The sequence below is a fragment of the Corvus hawaiiensis genome, chromosome 8 (assembly GCF_020740725.1).
Source record: "Corvus hawaiiensis isolate bCorHaw1 chromosome 8, bCorHaw1.pri.cur, whole genome shotgun sequence".
In the NCBI taxonomy this organism is placed as follows: domain Eukaryota; kingdom Metazoa; phylum Chordata; class Aves; order Passeriformes; family Corvidae; genus Corvus; species Corvus hawaiiensis.
In genome coordinates, this window is record NC_063220.1 from 27,983,432 (window position 1) to 28,008,015 (window position 24,584).

Here is a 24,584-nt window from a genome sequence, read left to right on the forward strand (position 1 = left end):
TAGAAATACTCTGGCTAGACTTTGGGCATGAACGTGAAACAAATCTAATAACACAGTACTATTTATCAAGTATGTAAGAACACTGCAACGTCAGTGTTTCTCTGTCTTCTGCCAACATTTAAATGAGAGTACACTGTGGATGTTCCTATACCAAATGAGTAATTTTGTGTATGCACTCTAGTGACATTGCTGGAGAAATAAATTCAAGATCTCAGAGATTTCTACTCAGATTCATGGTATTGATTCTTATTTTGTCACACATCAGCTGCACCGTGTCATCTGAGGTCTCGCTGTCAAAATTTCCTGTGACATTGCGATTCACAGTTAAATCAGTATCTTAACAAAAATGTGCATTAAATACATATATCTCTAAACTGTAAAAGATGTTGGTCTAAGAACCGACATAAGGGCAGGTACCACTTATTAGCATTAGTACGCCATTACAAATATGATATAACTTTCTTAGCTTGTTGGCCCTACTGAAGAGAGCAACATCAAGCAAATATCCTATTAAGGCAAATGCTAGGAAATACTCAGAAGTACCAAGTTTTCAAATTTCTCACATTTATTTATTCCTCAACTTAAAATACTTATGTGGAACTTTACCTAGGGGTCTTATCTTCATGGCTCCTTGCCCACCGGTAAGTCTCTGCATAGCCTGTGTACTCACTGTACTGCTCAGTACCTGAAACAAATAATTTTCCAGATTACATACAAAATATGTACATATTTTTTTCACTTGGCAAATCTTTGATAGGAATCACTGCTTCTCCAAATGAACATGCAGCTCCCAGAAGCAAAGGGAAACAGAGAATTTGTATTTGCACCATGAATACAAGATTTCCTTGTAAAGCTCCTTTCCCACAGGTGATGAGCAGCACCCAGCACAGAACATTACGAGTGCAGATCTACATATGCTGCCCAGTGTATCATGAGAAGTGGTCAGCACCAACAAACTACCTCTGTAAAAGCACCAAGACCCAAAAAACCACAGTATGGAACATATTTGGCTGCTCTTGAAAGGTCCAATAGGGTACCTTGGCAAGTATTAAAGGCTGTCAGAAAGCAGCTCCCTAAGGCCACCAGTGATTTTAGCTACTATGCTCTGCTATACCAATTCCTTTTCAAAAGTGTATCCCAAGACCAAAAAAGAGCACATCTTAACCAAGAACAAGGATCATAACTTCTAAAAGGCTGCCTTTCACCTCATTTTATAGAGATTCAGGACCTTGCTTCAAAAACTGGGCATTGCACAAATGCTTCAGAGAAATACTGCTGAAGTAATGCCACAACAAAATCACCCCTTTTCCCCGTGTTCTGAGCTCACAACAGCTGAGTTTCAGAAGTAACCACAGAATAGTCTAGGTTGGAAGGTACCCACAATGATCATGGAGTCCAACCCTTCAGTGAACCCATGCCCTTGGTGTTACTGGCACTGTGCTCTGACCAGCTGAGCTGACTTGTTTGGTGGTTCATACAGGTGTAGTTTGGCACAATCATAAACAGTAAGAGCAAGAAGAGAACTGTTAAGCAACCCCAATTTGTGACACCAGCTATGCCTCTAAATAGAATGGGAAAAAAGAGGTTTTAAAGAAATGCAAGCTGACAGCACAAAATATCTGATTAGTAAGATGAGTACTGCCTAACTATTGCACAGATCAGCAGTACCCTGAGAATATAAATGTTTACATTTAATGTAAGTTTTCCAATCCCTAAATAAAAATGCAGTTGAACAATCAAAAACAAAGCTATTAACTTTAAACCTCACTGACAAGGAAATTTCAATGTTTACCTCCAGTAGTCTCAAGCACAGGAAACAAGCTGTTAAAAACTGTTTACAGTGATGCATATACTTCAAGATATTTTCCCCACTTACCCATATTAATTTTAACTCACAAGACTTATCAATGCTCATTTAACTCATCTGCCCTGTTACCCACGCATTATTTATTTAGTCTAGAAGATTAATCATTCTGAGGGTACACAAATCTCACTCAAGGCTATTTTGAAAAGTTGCTATGCAAAATGAGTGGGATGGTAAGAGATACCTCACTGAGTTCACTTCCTGATAAAAAATCATCTGAAAAATGTGGATGACAGAATACGCCTACATACATCCATGCCCTCAAACAAAGGACAACCACAAGCAGCTTCCACATTCAGAAATCAGCCTTCTAATTGAATTGCAGGCTATCAACCTTCACTAAGACTTTTCCTGACATGAATTAAATTCAGTTCTCTTCATATGCTTGGTAAAAGTGTCTGAGCACAGAGCAAGAAAAGATAGACAAAGGAAGTACGTGACTCTTTTGAGAGCTCTCTTTAGAGGACAACCTAGGCAAAACTTCCAGCTTCAAAAAGGAAGCATTTCCTTTGGTGTCTAAGATGGGGAAAGAAAACTCTAGGTCATCAAGATATTGTACCAGGATAGATTAAATTATAGTCCAAGTATTAAACTGGCATTTTCAAGGTTCATTGTTTTCATTAATTTTTATGGAAGTGTAGTGTCTGATGACAAAAGCACCAGGAAACAAACAAACAAGCAAACACACACACATATACACATATATCTATAAAAAAAATCAATAATGGAGAAACTCAAAGAAATCACACAGACTCTAAAGTCATGTCCTAGAAACACGAAGTTAATGAAAATCAATGAGTTTTCATAAGTGAAGCTCTGGAAATTTGTCAGACAAAAATGATTATTTGACTAGCAACACTTTTGCCTCTGAACTACTGGGATACAAACTTCTGTTGCTGGGAGAACAAAAGCAGTATGGGATAAGCTGGATATGTCAGTGTTTCTGGTGAATTTTTTTTCTTCTCATTAAATGAATAAAAGGAAGTAAAAAAAAGGCAAACCACAAATAAAGTTCCACCAGAACTTTAAAAACAAGCTACAAAACCTAGAAAAGCCTACCTAAAGTCAAAAGAATGTATATACATGTACCATTCAAAAGTCCATCCTTTGTGACACTTCTAAAAGTTACATCGTCAGACAAAAAGTGAAATTTCCAAGTGTTGGTGTTTATGGGACCTCACCAACTTACAAAGATTTGCAATTATTACTAAAAATAAATATACCTTTCTCAGACTTCATAGTCTAGCCTTACATTTGCGTATGACCTGTAAGAGCATTATAACGTTTCCAGGGATTGGGAAAAATCCCACCATAGTGTTCCTCTAGTATTTTTAATGAGCTAGAAATTATATCCCTGAAGAGGCAGGACCACTAGCACTAAATAAAAAGTAGATGTGAAAATTGCAAGAGTAAAGTTTTGTAGTCACCAACAGAAAGGCACTTTTAGTGCCATAAGTGAGAGGAATGTCCTTCTTTCCCTGTCAATCAGTTCTTCCAATCCTTATCTTGCACCACCATTAGTCTTTGGCTCTCCCAGCACTGGCACAGTCAGACTGCTAAATCCAGCTGAAAACCAATTTTCCCCTCTGAGTAAATCTTCAGCCAAACCAATTATCTCAACCCATCTCATCTCATTTGCTGCCTCAGTAGTGCGGTCAGAAGTCTCCAAAACTGCCCTGCTAGGATGTGGTCCCAACTGGCCATCAATAGATCTGTAGATTTAAAGGAAACATGGAACACAGCTTCATCAGCTCTTAATGCTGCCCAAGGATGTGTGAGTTCCAACAGGGGGAAGAAAGAAAGGAAAAAAAAAAAAATCTGAATGAAAAGCACTCACACCTTATTCACAGCTCTACCAGAAATGCAGCTGTGGGAATCTCTGGTGTTGCTGCTGACATTTCTGTAGGTAGATGTCTGTGTTGAAGAACTCGACTGTTTGCATGACCAGTTCCATAGTCATTACAGCAGTGATCTTAACCAGATACTGTGAAATCACAACAAATTTAATTTATCTCCCAATTTGTTGGACTTCTCTGCAAATTTAAGCTACACAGTTATACCCATTAGGCTGCCGAGTCAAGATGCATCACAAAGAATGTAATTTATCAAGAGGATCATGACACAGAGGAGACTTGGCTAAGAACCAAGGTGGAAAAGCTCCAGAGATTAAATAAAAATGATGGAATGAATATTTCCATTAGAGAAGAACTCCACATCCCAAACATTAATTGCAAAACACTGAAGTACTCAAGAAAACTAAAATGTTGCTGCAGTGAAAAAACATTCTCACCTTTACTTGTCCATACCAAACAAACATTTTTGTTTGCAGGGAAATGCAAGGAGGTCTTTCAAAACACTGATTTAGTGTTTTCCCCCAGTCAGTTATTACCCAGACTGATAGCTGTGCTCTGTTTTTATCCTTCCCAAAGAAGTCTCTCCCAGAGGACAGTGTTTAAAATAGGTTAATATGGTATCATATCCAAAATACAGAACAGAAGTCTCTGATGGCCAAGAAGTTTTTTGTTGACTCATTTTTTTAAAATGTAATCACAAAAGCCAATTTATCAAAAACTTTTCACAGATAAAGGCATTAATTCTGGCAGGATGGCAAAACAAAATAAAACACTGTCTTAAAAAGATTACCAAGCGTAAGACTGAAAACAAAAGATGCTCTGCCCAGTACAAGCAATAACTCAGGACAGAGTAAGGCCTGCAAGATTTAAGCTCAAATTTCTACTGTGTATGCATGTGAGAGAAAGAAGTGCTATTGATGGATTTTTCCAAGAAATGTGTTCTAATACCTACAGAAACTCTTGACTTTTGAGACAGCTCAGGTAACTAAACCCAACATTTTTACTATAGCAGACTGAAAAATAAAAACATAGTCTTCTATAATATTTACCCAGAGGATGTCTCTGATCATATATTTTTTTCTTTATAGCTGCTCTTTAGTGTAAATAAAGTAGCATTACAGCATCATATTATTTCTTCAGTCATGAAAAATGCTCACTCGTGTATAGAACTGAGACAGCATGACCTGGGCTGCTCCAGTTCTTAACAGTCACATCTGGTCTTTTGATGCTAACTGTTTTAATCCAGTGGATAATAACACATTCCAAGCTCTATGACACAGTGCAAAGCAAAAGAAAAAACCTTTTCAGCTAAGCTCCAGACAGGCAGGACGTCTCTGTCCACAACCCCTCAGCAACACACTGGAGAAGCAGGTAGTTTTTGATGTAATTAGGAGCCCATACCTAACTTACAAGTAACACAAACACATATGTGGAACTTAAAAGATCAAAGTCCTTCAGAGACAGTTTCTAGCTTTCTACCTTTTTCTAATGGATGCAGATTTTCTACTCTTCCATTTCCTCCCCTTTTAGGTAATCAGAAGGTAGTTCCTCTTCTTAGGAGTGTTCAATCCCACTGATCACATCAAATGTTACAAATTCCAGAGAGGAACAAAAACCCCACATCCTTCAACATAAGAGAAGCAGTATCAGCTAATAGCTGGAAATTGTGGCTGTTACCTATACTGCCCATCAGCATTCTTTAGCTAAGACACCAAATCCTCAAACACATTTACAGAGGAAAAAAGAAGTTCTTCTGCTTGCTGTCACCTTTTTTTTTTCCTCCTTTCACAAACCATCTATGGAACAGTGACCCTGTGGTGTTAAGAGGTGGGATGAAGTAGGAGGCTCTTTGTCAAATGAGTATCAACTTTTTGGTTTTCTGCTTTTTTTTTATCCTTACAGCATTTAAACATACTAAACTTCAACTTGAAAAGTATTTTATATATATAAAACCAGAATTCAATGTGAAACATTTTCTGCAAAGACTAACCTGTGATGATAAGACATTCATTGTGATCCAAGACTTCAGTGATGAGCCTTGATACAATCAGTTCTGGATTGATTAAAAACCGAATTTCTTCTTGTACTAGTCCTGCCCCGGTCACACCACCTCCAACAAAACGGTTTGCAAAATCAACCTACCAAAAATACATTCAGGAGGATTATGATAGCATAAGAAAAAAAAAAAAAAACCTTTCATTTACCAAGGTAAATAAAATCATGTACAAATTTCAGTTATTCTGTTGAAATCTATTGCTATCACTTAAAACTACAAGCAGAAGGACTGATTAACATGATTATGCTTTCCTTATTTTTTCCATTCAACTTCTCAGAAAACTTAAGACAAATGAGACATTACACAGCAAAAAAAATTTTGCATCTCAAATGCTCCAAATCCAAGTTTTGTGGGTTTCCCTTGAAGAGGTACATGTTTCAGAATAAAACACATTTCAGTAAATGTGAAAGATGAAAACAGCCTTGTTTTTAGGGACATTGAAAAATCATGAGTTTGTCCTTTAAAAAGCACTCTGCCCCAACTGTCTACACTGAAGCATCTTTAGATTAGCACTGCCCCTGTAATAGTTCTATACCCAAAAAAATCCTCTTATGAATTCTCCTTGAAATGCACTTGAACAAGGCAAATAATTTTGACTCTAAAGGTTTCTGCTTGAAATAGAGAAGCTCTGGACTATTTTTGCTGCAATGGTACATATTTTGCAAATTACATTTTCATACAGACAACAGTTTTAAAAGGAGTGTGTTTATTCAATAAAGTAATTACTATTCACTCAAATTAACTGCCCATATAAATTTGTAATTTTAAAAAGTTACTTAATGTTTCAAATGCTATTAGCTTCTTACTGGTTTTTACTTAGATAGCTGATGAGAGCAGAGGTACAGGAGGGGGACAGAAGTTGCTGGGGTGACATGAACACCTGTGTAGATTACAAACTGACCCAGGAGGCAGAGTCCAAAGCACACCAAGAGCCAGCCACTACAGCAGCATGTGTTCCTTTAGTCTATCCTGGAAATACCAACACATTTCAGTTGTTTGAGATTTGCTAAACTTGACTATGATCAAAAAAGTTATATGAAAACCACTCAAATGTTCAGTGTGCCAGAGCCCCAAAGCACTGTAACTGTACTGAGTAGCCTCTCCTCAGGCCCCATCCTTGTCCCATACTAACACCCACCCCTGTCCTGGTCCTCACCTGAGACATATTCCCTGTGGGCCCATGCCCAGTCCTGTGCTCTGCTGCTGCCCACACGTCCACCAGACATCTCTCACTGTCCTTGGCATCCTGACTCACCACCTTGCCTCTGTCTGATGGCCACCAGCCAGTCAGCAGGAACTGTGATTGTCACCACCCCTGCCCACTGAGGCTGGGGTCACAGTGGACTCCTGCATTGCCCTGCCATGCTCATCCTGCTCCCTGCTGGAGTGACTGCTCTTCATCAGAGCAGAGATATGCCAGGAGGAAAAATATCACATCCTAGGCAATAGTCCCTTTTACAGAGTGAAACACTAGAAAAATGGTCATTATTGAGCAATTGCTGAGTTCTTCATAATTCATCACACATTTGAGTGCTCAAGTTTCATAGATTTATGAGACATTTTAAAATGTGAGCAAAAGGCATTGCAGAAAGAAATTCCTCCTAGTCTCCTTCCTCCTCTTCCAATGCAGTACTTGTCCCTGGCTAAAAAAGTTCTGATTTTTACTATTTTGTAAAAGAATTCTAGAAGGCAGACTTTTTTTTTTAAGAAAAGCAGAAAGCAAACAACTAATCTGAAAACTCAAACATGTTACTTCCTATACATATGGACAGGACATCCTCCTCATGAATTTCTTTTGCTGACTGCCTCCCAGACGAACAGTGGTGCTGGCAGCAGCAAGAAAAGTCTCCTGAAACACTGACCTGGTCACTGTCTGGGGCACAAGAATAATGGGTTTTTTTTTAATAAACTGAAACCCTTGACAAGTCATCAAGATCGCAGCCTGAATCTTTTATCTTGCCAATCTTTGATCCTGGCTTGAACCAGAAGACCTGAAGCTGTCCAGGATTTGTGATTTTCTGTCAGCTCTTCCTGTAACAGGTACATGTGCTACCTAGATGAGCTGGGGAACACTGACAGTACTGACCATGGAATTGATTTTGATGGGTTTTTTTACACTGCATAACATCTTGTCATTTAAGTGAATTGAGGATAAACAAATAACTTTGTTAGGCTGGCAGACCATGAAAGTATGACAAAAACATGAAAGCCACATTAACTGTTATATGCACTTACCTGGAGCATACCTTGTCCATTGCTTTCGATGGTGCCTTCATAGGTGACATGCAATCTAGATAGCTTTTTCTGAGATCTACCATTGAGGAAAGATATTGTACAGAAAGGATAATTTCAGAACCCCCACACAAAAACATTCATTTTAAAACAAAACTCACCCAAACCCAAACTGCTTACACACCTTAAACATAAGGTGATTTTAAAAAAACCCACAAAAACCCTGATGGATTAAAGAAAACATGTTTGCCTTGCAGACACAATATGGAAAAGTTTAACAAAGTCATTTGTTCAGTTTCTCCACCTTTTACCATAAAAAGCCCAAATCTGAAGTTCTAAGTTTTTCTTGTTCCACATTAAGTTGCTAACCAGCAATAAAGCTGCAATACTTGTGTTCATGCTGGTTATCACCCATATTTCATTATCTTTCCTGTCATTTCTTAAATCAAGCCATCCTTCTCTTTTTTCCCCCCACTCAAGCAACAGCACCAAAGATATGCTACTGTTTTAAAACTTCAACTAAGACTTGCTTGCTTTACACACAAACATATGGGAAAACTCAGGACACAAACTACTTGTGGCAATTCACCCACTGCCCTCTATTTCTTTCTGCAACAATCCATAGCAAACACTGTTTTCTGTAGTACTTCCAGACCTGAATCAATTCCAAATGAATGACATTCAGTTAACGTGGACTTAAGAAATTTCTTACATTAACAGGATGTTTGACTTACCTCTCCCAGTCTGGAAACTCCTGGAGACACTGCCTTGTAAACGTCACCAATCCCGTAGGTTCTACAGGCAAACCAACCCCAAAGGAAAATGTATTAAGGGTGGGAGCTTTAGCCCCTAGATTATCTTAACTGGCAAGCTTTGAAAACTACAAACATAACTCTTGGTAGATACCAAGAGCTTAACTTTCCTCAAGAGTGACTCTGATTCTTCCCCTGACTCCAACTGAAGACAAGTAACATGAAGACCAAAGTACTTACTTCTCTTCCCACTTTGCAGTTTGAGTATTTTAGTTTTCCAGATCTAGGAAAAACTATTTCTTAAGTGATTTTCACTTCAACAACACTAAACACTACTAGAAAGACCCAGTACTTGAATTAAAATGTGCTGCTTTAGAGAAAAATAGACTGTGAACCTTTAAAATCAACAACTGTTCAATGTCAACAGACAATTCAGAGAGTATTCAACCTACGGATGGAGGAAGCAGCAGCTCATATTTCCAAGAAAGTCCAGCTATGTCAATAAGGATGCAGTGTTAGCAGATTCCAAATCAAGCCGTTTTTAGCCCTGCCAGGATGCCAGTGAAATTCACTGTATTCCAACTGAGAAAAGACTCCTGTCCTCAAGGGAAAAAGAGGAGCTGTTTCTCATGGCAGGAAGGATGCAGTATCATCTTCTCTCTTCATTTTACTCAAAAAAGTTCAGTTTTGCAACAGAAAGAAAACACCAACTTTTTATTAGGTGATATCATCCTAATACAAATTCCAATTAAGACTTATTTCTCTGCTACACTAAGTCTACTGTGCTGATTTGTGAAGACATTCAGAAAAGTATGTACAGCACAAATGCATCCTTCTAAAAAAGCCTTAAGTGGTCCTACGCTTTTCTTTAAAATTTAGGTTAAAAAAGGGCTACTTTCTCTGAAAAAAAGTGCATAGCTTTCAAATATAGTAATGAAGTGCTCTTTCACAAGGGAATTCTGCTATCAGTAGTGGTATTCTACAAAGCAAGCATTCACCTTTTGAGCACAAAGTCTTCTCTTCTTTTACAGAGAATTCGATTATTATTTACAATAGAAAGAGTTGTGAAATTATTACAGTAATTTATAGAGCTAAGCTACTTCAGCCCTACTAATTCCTGTGACAAAAAAAAGAGTAAGAAATTGGGCATTTTAAAGGTGCAATATGAATTTTTAATTCAAAAAAGAGCATTCGAGAATCTTATTAAATTTTATTTAAAGTTATACTGTTAGGAGATCTAATACGGTAGTTTCATTAAGCATGTTCCCATCAGATTTCACATGCACAGGGGCTCAGGGACAGCTGCCTAAATTTAGGATTTGGTTTGCACGAAAACATTATTACTCAAGTATTAAAAAAAGCTGTACACCATATCTTTTCTCAGTCCCACACATAGATCAGAAGTTACTTTCTACCTCAGAGATTTAGTTCAATTGACGTTGCTTAAAGTCTGACAGCTGAAATAGGATCTAGCTGCATTTACTTTGTGGTGAATTAAAATGATGAACTGAAGATGGTCTAAACCAAGTAACAGGCTTTTATATTTAATAGTTTAAATCTGTCTTTCTTTTAAAACAAATCCTTTGAGAAAGTATGAAGTTAATAGCAAAATGCTGACATGTAAAGAAGAAGTTCTTTAAAAAAAGACTATTATAAAGGTATTGCTGCAGATCTGATGTATGCTACGACAGTAAAATCTCTTTCTCCCCAAAAATGCAATATATAAGCTATGGCAGTTATCACAAAAATAAATCTGTTTTTGAAAGCTTATGCAAATGTTGAAATCTGTGGTAATAACAGAAGATCTGACTATGCACTAAATTCTCCAAGAGCAGGAGATCTCTCATGTCTTGCTATCATTTGTTTTATTTGAACTGGGCAAACTTAAAAACAGCTTTGCTTTGGAACCATGGAAGGGAAAAACCTGAAATACCAACACGAGTAGGGGAAAATACCTCAGAACTACAAACATCATAGTCAAAAGACTAAATATGCATTCTGCAGGAAAAGTGAAGCTTGACTCAAAATCTTAAGCCTGTGATTTTAATGACTCTAAGGGTGCCCAGTTCCCTCTACATCCTCACTCTGATGTGGTGAGGCAAGCGGCTGCATATATGACAAGCATTATATATATACATATATTTATCTACACAATGATACACACGCACATTTTTTTATATATGTATCTACAGGGGGCTAAAAATATATCTCTGTATTCTACACACACCCCATATATACATACATATATATTTATGTATTCATCAGAGAAAATAAAACAGAATGAGCTCTTGGCAAAAAATTTGCCTGCATGCATCATACATATGGTAAGAAGTGCCATTAATATCATTATCAGTGTACTTTGCAAGCAGGCTTTTGTTACATACTTCTATCATGGCTGCATAGCCATTTCTAAATTTAATGGGATTAAATATTTCATGTATCTGCTTTGCAGCTCAAAAAAAGAATAAAGGATATACTTTTTTCTGTGACTCTTCTAAAATAGCAGAAAAGGGTCTTAAGTTTCTCAGGCTTTCTTGGTGACCGCCCTTCAAACAATCTGAAAAACAACAAATAAAAGCAAACAGATTTCAGGGATACAGTGCATAGGAATTAATGCTACTTACTAATTGCAATTTGATTTTTTGTAATTATTATGTACACCTTTCATTAGCCTTGCATTTAAGTACTGTACTGTAGAAAGAACACTCTAGACAGCCCCTCTGTAATTCAAGATTTTAGGATTAATGAGCTTATTGACTTGCTGCATTTCTTATGAAGATCACAAGTGCCTCTCTCACTTGCACCAATTTTCTAATACTAAGAAATGTAATTTCATTATGAACATTTTGGAAAGCTCTTAGTTTTATTTGCAACAAATTGAAATGTTTAACAGGCCATTAAGTGACCAAGGGGTGAAAACACCTATGTTGAGTACTCCAAGATCCAAATGTCTTACCCTCTTTCAGCTCAGTGAGTTGCTCAGAAGAATTAATGCAACCATGCTGCTTTCAAGAGCTGCACAGCACCAGCAGCATTTCAAAAGAAAAGAACCTTCCCCCAACACAAAGGGCTCCATCCACTGGGCTGTTACTGCCATTCTAACAGTCACTTGTGAAAAACTGAAGCATTAAATAGAAGGATCCTATTTTTAGCCATTAAGTGAATGCATTCTTTTAAGGTTAGCTGAAATACTTTTACTGCATCATCTATCTTCCAGCAACTTGAACATGCATTACTTAATTTCACTTCCAAGAGAGTGACAAGGCATTGTTACTGGCAACACATAATGGAATGTATCTGGAAGGAAGAACAGCAGTGACTTCAGAAATAATACCCTTTGAAGTTTACTAAAAGATCTCTGATCCACTGAAAGCCCTGAGGATATAAGATTCCCCCCAATAAACAGTCTAAGTAAAGGAATGACACAACATTTTTCATTTGTTTCTGTGTAGTGGAATGACAATCTGCCTTTAAAACCAGAATGCTGGGAGGTGAATTGAACTAGATTCAGCAAGGAAGTGAACTAGATTTATTTCAGCATTTAAAAATTCTTATGATATATACAGGCTGAGGAGATCAATTGCATCCAAAATCTGTATCAAGTCACAGAGGTTAATTTTATTAACGTGTTATTCTTTGAACAGTGAATCAGGACTTTAAGAAGGTAAACTCCAGACTTAAACAGTCTACTCTAAAATGGGCCTATATATGCAAGTTCTATCAAGGCCTTGAGCTTGCACAGCTATAAAGGGGTTCATATAAGAAGTTAATGTGTGCATGTCTGTGCAGGTGTTGCCTACATTACCCCCAACCTCTTATCTGGAAGTCTCATTTTGTATGAAGCCTTTAAACTGGTTAATTTATCTGTCAGCCTGATCATGCCTTTACTAATTTTTTTGCCTCTTCACATCAAAGTGACACCTTGCTTACATTGCGAACTCTCAGGAGAGAGTTCTTCATGTCACAAAGGCAATATGTAACTCGGTATGAACAGCAGACTGGGCAGGAAAGGTGAAGAACTTGAAGAAGTATGCCTAGAGTAAGTCAGATCAAGCTAAAACCAGTCAGATTTGTGAATGCAACAGGAAAAGCAAGTGATATTTACATGATTCAAAAATCCTGGCCTGGTCCTATCCCATTAATTTAACTGAAGACATAACATGACAAAGTTACAAACGTTTTACCTTGAACCTATATGTGAAATAATAAATTAGGCAAAATTATGAAAAATTTATTTTTGAAGCAAATATTTTAAAGAATAAAGCAATATGAAAGCACCACTAAGATATTAAATAAAATTCTTCTACAAGTGCTGAGACACAGATCCTACTAAAAAAACACCCGAAAATCTAAGTGGAAACCATACAATTTCCTGACAGAACCACCTAGGGCCAAAACCCATTAATTTCAATTAAAGAACTCATCCAAATGAAGTGCACTGTAAATCAAATGCAAAGCACTGCAAGGCTACTTTCAGGTGAAGTAATTGAAATCTTACTGGCAACTGCGTATGTAAGCTGTTTGGCTTTGTACAGGACGTTCCCACTGCCATGCAGTGTCTTCAATTTATCACTTCAGGAGCTGAGAAGGCCTCCAGGACTGATCACCAAACACAGATGCAAATTCATCTCTGCCTCTCCAGCCAAGCCAGGGTAGAAGCAATGTTAATCAAACAGAAGACCTCCACAGAGGTATGCTTAAGTATTCAAGGCCAGAGATTTTAAAGCATAAGGAAGTAGGGGGGAGAACTTTGTGCTTATGACATTGTAGTTTGCTAAAGTCATTGCAGCTAAATAAAAAAACCTTTCTAGCAAATACTCAGACACTTAATTGTTCTGGAGAGAAATCCAATACATGAGAAATAAAATACGAAAAACAGTAAAAACTGATATTGGGAAAATGTAAAACTGCCAGTAAATATACAGTAAAGATACAAGGCAGTAGTTCATAACATTTCAACAATTATTACAAAAACATGTACCTTTTTTGCATTAGCATTTTCCTAACAATTTTGGGGTGGAAAAAAAAGCTTTTTAAAAAGTGCAATCAATATTCTGGTTTTTGCAGTCTTGACTGTCAACTCAAAACTGTCATATTTGCAACCAATATTTCCACCTCCTAAAGCTGGAGTCAAAAGCTCCAAAGAATCTGTTCCAAACTCCTTCCTGAGCAAGTGGACTTCAAACCTGCATGGAACTTCAAAGGATGAGTTTAAAATGACACAAGAGAAAAATTATTTAAGAACATTAAGAGCTTCACAAAAGTGACCTCGGCATGCATGGAGTTTACTGAGGAGAATTTGAACCAGCTTAAGTAAACAGTTCCCAAATACATTGTTTCTGATCAAGGTAAAATTAAAATACAGTATATACTTGTAAAATTTAATTTCCAAGGAGTTAAATTGCTCCCATGATGTTACTCTTAAGAACTGGCTCCAGCAGGAGCCATTACAATCACGTGATTTAATCTCCCAGCTCAATAATTTCATAATGATATTTCCACAGCCAGGCTGGGTTTCTTTTCAAAGAGAATAATCATGTCTTTACATTGAAGTTGGAACCTATTGTAAGACCCAGACAGGTGTACACGCTGTAACAATATGCAAAAATTTGCACTATGGATCATACTTCAAAGAACAATTCCCATTCATAAATCCATGGCGTTCCACGGGTACTCTTTGCAGAAGTGTGGATATACAATTTTGTACTTGTGATCCCCACAAATAACCATGTGTTCTTTTTCCTCCACTACCCCACATGCACTAAAAAGTGTCTTTGCCTTTTATTACTGGACTTGAAGACACACTTGAGTTGTTTCTTCTATTTTAGCACGATCTCACTAAAGATAATGTAAGATCTAAACAATTATGAAACATTTTACTAAAACCTGATCCTCTCCTATAAATTAAAGTCAAAGAAGGATTTACGTGGAAGTCATATGGATAGATGAATTTCACCCAGTAAAGGGACTCAGTAGGGGGGAGGATGGAAAGTTAAGGCAGAAACGAAAATACTGAGTAGATGTTTCCTTCGACCTCAGCAACAGAGCTAATCACTAAACAGTTTTAGTCTAAGGTAGTGGATGACAAAACACTTGGAAAAGAGAATAAACCAAATATCTTGCTTTTTCTATCTTGCTGCATTTCAAGCCTATGCTTACCTGATGTATATATACATATATATATATATATATATATGCGGGTATGTATATATATATACACATGTATATATATGTGGGTATATACATACATATATATACATATACGGGTGGAAATAATATGCTTAAATATGTTACTATCAAACTTGTACTCCCCTCCATACAATTGAGGGCTATTTTGACTAAGTGGCTGAGCATTCTCAGCTGCTGAGCATCCTCAATAGGAACCACTGAAATTTCATGCTGATACACAGCACCCTAAAGGAAAAACTAATATAGTGTTGAATGGCCCAATAACCCCATCATTTAGGATTGCATTAGTTGCACTGGGAAGCACGTAAGAGGCATCTATTTCATCTTTCTCCTGCAATTCCCAACCTCTTGGAATAAAAAAAACCCCAGAAAACAAAGTGGAGTTCCAGGAACAAAAGAGAAATACAAAACTCTCTCTTTTTCAAAACCAGTATCATATTTCTAATGAAGTATTTTTTGAGCTCTGACTTCCAACACTAAGCACAGCTTATCAAAACACTGTTTCAAAAGGATTCTCTCTCAGTATGATTTGACATTTTTTATTCAATTGGGCTTAAGGCAACCTTAGTCACATCCACATTAAGGACTGCCTATAGATACTGGTGTATCTAAGGTCAAAGAAAGCTGTGTGCATTAATGTGCACAGAGAGAGAGAAGCCCACCGTGTAAGATTTGGAATGTGTCTGTAATTATGCGTGCTTATCACACAACTGCATGGGACAGAGAGCAATTTCATTCTCTAAATACATGAAAGCTAACCTGTTTACCATATAGGAATAACTGGAATTGCATTAGCTACCCATATCCTTTGCCTCAAGTATTTTCTGAGAAAGCTGTTTTGGTTGATTATTTATTGGGTGGGGTTCCCTCCACACAGAAACATATCCACCTTTCAAAATGGAATTTTAAATCACTCAAGATTCACTTCAGTGAAAAAGATAGGAGATAGGACCAGTCAAGGACTTTTCACGAAGAATGAAGCTGCAACAAGTGTTTCATTGCTATAATTTATGCTTCCCTTGCCAAGGGAAACAAACTACACAATGTTTCAATCCTGGTATGTAGCTGTATTTTGTGAACAGTAATACCCCAGACCCACTCTGGTCTCCAAACTATCCCAAGGGGTGTGCAAGACAATCCACTAGGCTGCAGGAAGAATATATTTTTGTCCCATTCATTAAATAAAAAACATTTTAAAGTAGTTTTTATTTCATCTGTATCTCATCCTTTCTAAATTTTTATAATGCAATATATTAATAAAGTAGCACATGTATGTAATTACTAAATAAATAAATAGGAATACATTGGGGATGCATGCTCAAGAATGTTTTACTGATAGGTATGTGTGATCAAAAAAGCTTGGAGACCACTGCCCTAGACAGCTTTAAATACTTACACATCAGTTAGATAATGCAAGATAACGAAACCTTACCAAATTTTAAATGGGGCATTCTTATATCCAATATAAAATATAAACCCTTATTAGAAAGTCCTGCAATCATTGAAAATATTTTAAGTGAGTATTAGAAAGAAAACTATTCAGAATATCACAACTTCACTTTATGAAATTTGGACTTAATGGAAATCAAAAGCAGAATAATCCAAATGAGGAATTCCTTCCAGAGACATGAAAAGCAGGCATATTAACCATCCTTCTGACAAACAAAAGGAAATGCCACTGTCCACATCTTGCACTTCCCAATAGGAAAACAGAGCACAACCGTACAGAAGTCAGGCACAGCAACCTCGGTTCTGCTTTTCTGGTGCCTGGTGTGTGCCTCTTCCACTCAACATGAATTCTTTCTGTATTAAAACTGCCTTCCTTCTCTTTGCTTACAAAGGATGTAATTTTAGAGTTTTCTAATTTCCTTCATATCAAGTAGGAGAAAAACAAAACATTCAATATTTCAACCTCATGGGCAATTTCTTATTTACTGTGATGTGTCATAGGTACAAGCTGTTGTCATCTGAGAAGTTATTTAAGAACACTGCACTGTTCAACAACCTTATGTTATATTAGAACTTCATCTCTAGATTAAATAATGACTTTTAAGATGTGTGCAAACAAAAAAACTGAGCAATGTAATTTTGTTGGTAAATCTAGATGTAGGTTGTGGGGGTTCTGGGGGTCCAGTCGGGACGGCCGGACGTAGACGGTGACGGATGGAGACGAGAGATCTCTATAGGCAGGTCTTGGGACACAGCCGGTTTATTGTAAAGGGCGTGGGTATTGGGGCACTGCTCAGAGCTGGTAGACTCAGCTCTGAGCAGGCCCAAGAGAGCAAGAGAGTGAACGGGTGAGAGAGAGAGAGAGAGAGAGTAGGAGCATGGGTGGAAGTGGAAGAGAGAGAATGAGAATGAGAATGAGTAGAAGAGAGAGAGTGAGAATGAGAATGAGAATGAATAGAAGAGAGAGAATGAGAATGAGAATGTCTGAAGTCCTGGTTACAATACAATAAATCATCTTCTGCACTGAATATTCTAATTGTCACTAACCAATCTAATACAAGATACAAATCCTATAGCATTTACATACAGCCTATAAGAGTTCTTATATTACCATAGAGTGTTACATCTTAACTTCTAAAAACTACTCTTTGGACCCCTTCTGCTGAGCTAGTAGGGTCTGCTCTGACCCTTGGACCTGTTTGCAAGCAGAGGGTATTGTTCCATCAAGAGGGGATTACTTCAGTGGCCATACCATTGTTTTCTAGTTGTTCAGTAACTAAGACCTGGTATTTCAAAAGTGGATTTCATTTCGATGTTGCCTGTAGTTTTCATATTCCCAAAATCTTTTGTCAGGCAATCATATTTCCAAGGCTTTCCTGTTTCATCTTCCCCAACATCTAGATGCAAAAAACTATCTTTCATCTCAGACACTCCCATATACTCACATCTCTCTTCTCTGCACTTTTCATTTTGTAGTTCTCTTTATTGTGGCAAGTAACTTGGAGCATTATAAATCTGTTTTAACAAAAGGTTTTGGTGATTTATGAGTCTTAAAATACATCAGGTTGGCATCTGACCTTGATGAAATAATAAGATGCTAACTCCAACTGCTCAACACCAGGGAATAGCAGGGTAAAATGTTTCACCCTTGGAATCTAAACCAAAGGACAAGCACGGTACAACTAAGTTCTGGACTACATTATTATATTTGCTAAGCTAAAAATATTCAGATTCGGTACTGTTTTAATCACTACAGCAAAATAATTATGACAGATTCATAAAAATAGTGTCCTATTGAGTTGCCTATTTAAAGAGTATTTCCACATTTACCAAACACAAATGTGGATTTAAATTTTTTTACAGAAAATTATACTCAAAGTAATCCATCCAAAGCTAATCAACTCACATGCCCAAAGTAGGTGTAACAGAATGAGTTTTGTAGGATCAGTGTCCTTTAACTCAAAAACTGTAGAGCCACTTACAAGAGGAGCAATACATCTCAGTCCAAACCAAGCTCTCTCAAAGTCATTAGATAATTTATTCCCCAGAGAATATTCATTAATGTTGTGAAATTGATGTTGTTTATGGAGAGATAATTGCATTACTGGTAAATTAGATTTCAATTCTCCTGCATAAATGTACCATACAGTTTCCCATTTCCTTTCATATATTATATATTCCATAAAAGAAATATATCTTAACTAGTGTGTTTTTCTCCTCATTTCCAATCACTTGAAATTACTTTAAAGGTTTGTTTGATAAAGATTCAGTCCTAGAGGAATACTGGTGGTCTCAGACCAGAGCATCTGCTAATATTTGTGCCAGAAGATCTACCAGGCTTATGCCATTACACTTACTGCCTTCAGTTATGAATTCAACCCCAGTGGCTTTGATGGGAGCTCTCACATCTCCAGTTTAACCATGGAGTTTTTGAACAAGGAAAATGGAAGCGTTCTTCTAACTTGACACAACAGCTAAAACAAATCTGTAGCAGGTCAAAGACACAGCAGAAGCAAAACAGGTCCTTGACCAACCTGTGCCCTTTCCAGAACACTGGCTCAAGATTGCAGACATTTTTCCTTTCATTTTGCTTTTGCATACAACCAAACTAGACAGTCTCCTAAACTACCAAATTCTATACTGTCTATAGTGTCTATAGTGTAATTACAACTATCACCACAATCAACTATTTTAAACTCTGCAACCAACATCATAAATGTAGAGAGTCAATGCAATTCAGGCTCTATATTCAACCAGAATGCAATTTCCAAGAAAAATTCATCAATAAGGTAAATAAAATGGCCAATTCAATTCTTTCTTTTGTGATGGGTTATTTTTGCATGAATGTGCCCAATCTACTGTCATCATATATATTATACCAGTGTTTTTTAAAAAGAAAAATTGAGCACCCTAAATTTAACTTGATAATTTGAACAGTAGCAATATTTTATGCTATTTAGTATGATCTAATGTTTGGCCACTGAATGGATGTCATTCTGTCTACTAGAATTCATAAATATTAAAGCTCTTAAACTATGAATTCCATTTTACCAACTATATTTGAAATGAATTATGTTATTAATTACTTAAGACTCATAATAGGCTCATCCTTGCCAAGCAAAAAAGGGAAGAATTCAATTAAATTACTGAGTATTTAATTATACACAGGTGACTTTCAGTCTGTAACAAGATGAGGTATCAAAATGGACAGTCAGTGTCACAACACACCATTAAACCAAGTGCTTCAGTGTCAAAAGAGGAATGGCCACTTTTATTCTCCTCTCATTCAGCAAGACTAAGAGCAGGAGAGGAGAGGTGAAGCACAGATGATGTATGCTGATACCAACACGTACAACAGCCTTCCTCCCAATCAGCTGCACTCATGTCTCAATGAGTCTTAAATTTTAAACTATCTCACACTGACTCTTGTTCTGTCAAACAGATTCGTACCTTGGGATGAGTAGGGGTGGAACTTAAAATATGGTAGTTAATAGCACATAAAAACCTAAAGCAGGGAGAAGACTGGGAGGAAAGCGGGAACGTATCAGCATTTAAATGTAAAAACCATAATTATTTTATAGTGTATAAAAAGGTAAAAATGTTTAAGTCTCCATAAAGTGAACTGATAACAGACTGCTGTCTAAAACCAAAAACACAAGGAAACTTACACAGTTGTGTTTCTAACTTAGAAGTCACAAATTTCAGGTTTTCAGTCTCACAGATTTGAGGGGAGGAGTGGGAGCCTTTTGTATGAATGTAGACAGGACATGGATAAAGGAATTGAGGAACACCACCTTTGCTAAAGAAAAAACCTTGAAACATTACCATCCACGCACTCAGTAATTTGGCTTTGTTAGGGAACAACAGCAGGTTATTTTTTGATACTCAAAGAACAAAGTCATTTATTCACAGTCATGTAGCAGATGAATTAATGCTGAGGAAAGAACTAAGTTTGAACTTAGCTAACTAAGCTACAGACCATAATACTGTGGGGACAAAAGGCTGCTGTGTGAACAATCTGTTATGCCTGTCCCTAAGCAGACAGAGCAGAGCAGCAGCCTCCAAAGCCTTTACATCAAAACATTTTTATGAACAGGGAAAAAAAAGTCACAAATATTTTAACTCCAGTCATTGCCTACTGCCTTTTGAGTACATCCAGCTTCCCAAAAAGCTTTTTTTAAAAAGCTGAAAATACACACTGCAGTGAACCAAACCTTGTCATCTTTACAAGACTGAAACAACAGCTGAAAAGATGACAGTTTACTCTGTCCTTGCTATTAAAGAAGTAACTTTGCAGGGCAAGAAAAGACAGGGTTGACAGGAAGAAAAAAGACATAAGATACTATCTATCCTCCTTCTCCCCCCTCATTTTAGATTTTAACTAAGGCAGGTTATATGCAGTAGCAGAAAACTGTACAGTCTTGTAGTACTCTACCCACAACTCTTCCTTTTGCTTTTATCCTACCAATCCCACTCTCAATGACACATTCCCTCAATTTTATCCACTGCCTGTCACACCTTCACTACTCTGCTTATAATCAAATTCAAAATACAGGGGGTGTAGGGGTGTAGATTTGCTGCAAAAAATGGTTAAGCAAAAAAAAAGGACTGGAAAAGGAAACTGTACTTATCTAATAAATGCATAAATTGGCAAACACTGAGGAAGAGCCACTTTTAATCCTCACTAACCAGAGGACATTAGCTTCCTTTCTTTTCTCCAGTTTGGCAACAATATTGCTGTTCTTGCACAAATAAAAATGGCTTTCTACCCTGTGTGACTATAAGCTGAGCACTGCCTCATTCATAATGCAAAAGGAAGGCCTGAAGGTTGTCTGCTCTCTTCCCCTTCTAAATAACATTGTTGGATCTTACTATGATAGCACCAGGCAGCCAAGTCAGAAAACAATGTTGGACTGACTGGAATGAGATGAAAACTCTGAATGGTTAATGCTTTATACTGGTCATTCTTTGAGTCTATGGCAGGAAAATATTTACCTAATAATTTGCCAAGGCGTTTTTATTTATAAGTAGTTTCCAATATTATGCTCTGAGTTAACCACAAGTACAGCACCGTACTACTGTCACCTTACATTGCTCTGCAATGTTCATAGAGGAGAATATGAATTTACTCCAGTTATTTAACAGCATTTTATTCTGTAGTTGGTAAGAAATTATCCAACTTGCAAAATTTAACTGGTTGGTTTATAAAATGTTTAAGTTACAACAAAAATCAGTAGCTTGAAGTCCTTTAAAAATACCACAAAATACAGCTAGAAGTGTGCAGTCAAAGAGAGCTTCTTCCAGACCTTTCACTCTCCTCTTACACTGCTCTGAACATCAGAATGCATCAATAGTACATTTCATTTATTTGTTCTTAGAAACTACTGGTAGAAGAATATACTGAATTGTATGGCATAATAATGCCCACCCACATTTCTGTTCCATAAGCCACTCCACTCTTGGGATAAACACCAAGACAGTGATCCTGGTGTCTCTTCTGAAATACACAATAGGGACAAACCTGTGACAGCCCTTAAAGGCAGCAGCCACCAAAACCAGTATCAGTACATTAGCATGCCTGACAAGATATTCTGGGAAGTTCTAGTCTAACACAGCTCTCATAACACATGCACCCAAGTGTGCTGGATCACAGGCAACACTGTTTTTATATTTGATCTCAGCTGGCAGAGCACATACACTACAGCTGTTAACAGTGAGGAATAAGACGAACTCTCGATCAATAATCTATCCAAGCTCCAGCCTAATAAACCTAAGGCTGATCTACACAGACTTGTATGGAAGTGCCAAGAAACAATGAACTTGTATTTCTAATCTACAAGTCCATGTCAACCATAATATTCTGCAGCAGAAAATGTCTCCATCTATTTCCCTCATTTAAAATTGAAATAAGCATATTTAAATTATAAAAAAGATGTAAAGAAAAATTTCTGCAGCAGAAAATGTCTCCATCTATTTCCCTCATTTAAAATTGAAATAAGCATATTTAAATTATAAAAAAAACGTAAAGAAAAATTTCTAATCAAATCTGTTTGTAAGTTAGCACTAAGAAAAAAAGAATAAATGTTTGCTTAGACATCAGAGTATCTTTAAGTAAATTCTTATTGTGGCCTTCTTAGGCTAACTTGTAGCAAAAAGGAAAGGTTAATTTTGATATGCAGCTCTACAACTGCCTTAATATAATGGTATGGATGCTGAAGAATGAAGTCCTATTGATCTGACTTAATGCGCAGATCACCACTGAAGACACAGGAGACAACAGAAACGTGGCTGGGGAAACACCGATCTCTAATTTAAATACACACAGAAAACTTGAAGCACAACTAAAATATACCATTCGCAGATGATTGGCTTATGAGGAGGCAGGGAACTGCATCAATCTGATTATGCCAGAGCAAGAGTGTGTCTGTGCATGTTCATGCACAAAAAAAAATTTGGAATATTCATCATATCTTCCTGTGCACAAGATCCTTTCTAACACAGATGCAGTTTCCTTGTCCCTTAGAGGCAGTAGGAAAAAAAGACAAAAAGCAAACTAATGAGTTTAGTGACAGCAACATGAAACAAACGAGTTTCTCCCCTAAACAACAACAATATTTTCATGGCAGGGTTACCAGGTTCATTTACTGCTGAGTGCCATACCTGTTGAAGTTAATGTCTGGATAACTGGAATACTCAGACTTCATTTTCGCATTTCGACGTGGAAAAGTACAGAAGAAAGCATTGGCCAGAAAACTGGCGATCTGTTCCTGTGACATTGTGATGGAGTGATTCATCTTCTGTTTCAGCAGAGGTATTGGCTACCAACAAAAGAAGTGAGAGGGAGAAAGGGGCAGGGGAGAAAGGAGGGAAGGAGAGAGAAGAATAATTAGCTTACCCTTTTTGAAAGAAAAAACAGAAGCACAAAATTACATTTGTTATATTAGAACAAGAGTAATTTAGGCCATTGCAGCAGCACCATTAAAAGTCAAGAACAGTTTATTCAAGACAATTCAGAAAGGGCTTGCCTGGCAAAATTCAGATTTCTAATCAACAATAAAAAGAAAGATCAGGAAAACACAACTTATCAAACAAAACCATCAGGAATGCAGAGGGGAAAAAATAGATGGGATGTTGCAAATCCTGGGCAATGTTAAAAACTGAAATAGAAATCCACTTTCAATAGCTGTATAGTTAAGAACCCTTAGGGAATGCTTTCAGCTACAATAACCATGCTTTAAAATTTACAAAGAAACAAGGAAGTCAGGCCACAGATCATAACTCTATGACTTGCTATGAATTTTTTTGCTATCCTAACACTGATGGTATTTGTAGAAAGTGTATAATTATCCATTCTTATATAATCAGAATGAACAAAAAGCTCAGTTTCACTTTGGTCTTCAATTTGAAGTTTTATTTTACTATGGTCATGGTTTCCTTAATGTAAAAAGAAATAAAGGGGCAGAGGGAACAAAAAACTCCCCAACTTGAAGCATTATACAGCTTTCATTTTATCAGGCATTAGCCTTCTGATTTGGAACTTTGGCTCACAACATTCATGGCATTTTATTTATGTTTTAATTATGTGATAATATGGAGCATGGCAGGGGGACATCATTCTGACTGCTAAGAAGTCCAGTAACAATTACTATGAACCCACTTGACAGGAGAAAGGGAACAGAGTTTTCACCTCCTTCCAAAATTCTCAGCCATCATCATTAGCCTAGCTCCAGTACATGGAGATGTACTGGAGAAATGTAGATACATTTTCATCCTTCTAGTTGTGAATACAGAAACTGCTGTTGATTTAGACTGTTGAATACACAGCCCTGCTTACTCCACAAAACAAGCAAGTTTTCCTTCATTCTTTTAACTACTACATTCACATTCATTGAATCTCATTCTGTCTTCTGGCTATTTAATTAACAAGTTATATTATGATGTCTGAAATCACATAGCTAGAGGAGCAAAAAAGCCTGAGAAGCTCACTCTAATTAAAGTTCTACAAACCTATAAAAATAGAATATTTTGGATAGTCTTATATTGGAACAAATTTATCTTTATGTCTAACCAAAAAAATGAGTCTGACAGAGATCTTCACAATTTACATTGCCTAGCAGTACATGATCTTTATAAAAGGCATTACTGCATGCACTTGCAAATCTTGTGCTTGACTTTGTGTTCAGAAACTT

The 24,584-nt window shown here is 36.9% G+C and overlaps 1 protein-coding gene across 2 annotated transcripts in view; it reads right to left on the minus strand.

Annotated features, from left to right (window-relative positions):
• The window catches only part of PARG (poly(ADP-ribose) glycohydrolase), a 62,487-nt gene that overhangs the window by 10,599 nt on the left and 27,304 nt on the right, over positions 1-24,584 (minus strand). For both annotated transcript variants that reach the window (XM_048311143.1, XM_048311142.1), the window contains exons 9-14: positions 23,056-23,213; positions 11,235-11,314; positions 8,740-8,800; positions 8,009-8,084; positions 5,708-5,855; positions 607-685 (exon numbers count right to left, since the gene is read on the minus strand). In XM_048311143.1, the coding sequence (XP_048167100.1) occupies positions 607-685; positions 5,708-5,855; positions 8,009-8,084; positions 8,740-8,800; positions 11,235-11,314; positions 23,056-23,213 (602 nt within the window). The remainder of the gene's footprint in view (positions 1-606; positions 686-5,707; positions 5,856-8,008; positions 8,085-8,739; positions 8,801-11,234; positions 11,315-23,055; positions 23,214-24,584) is intronic.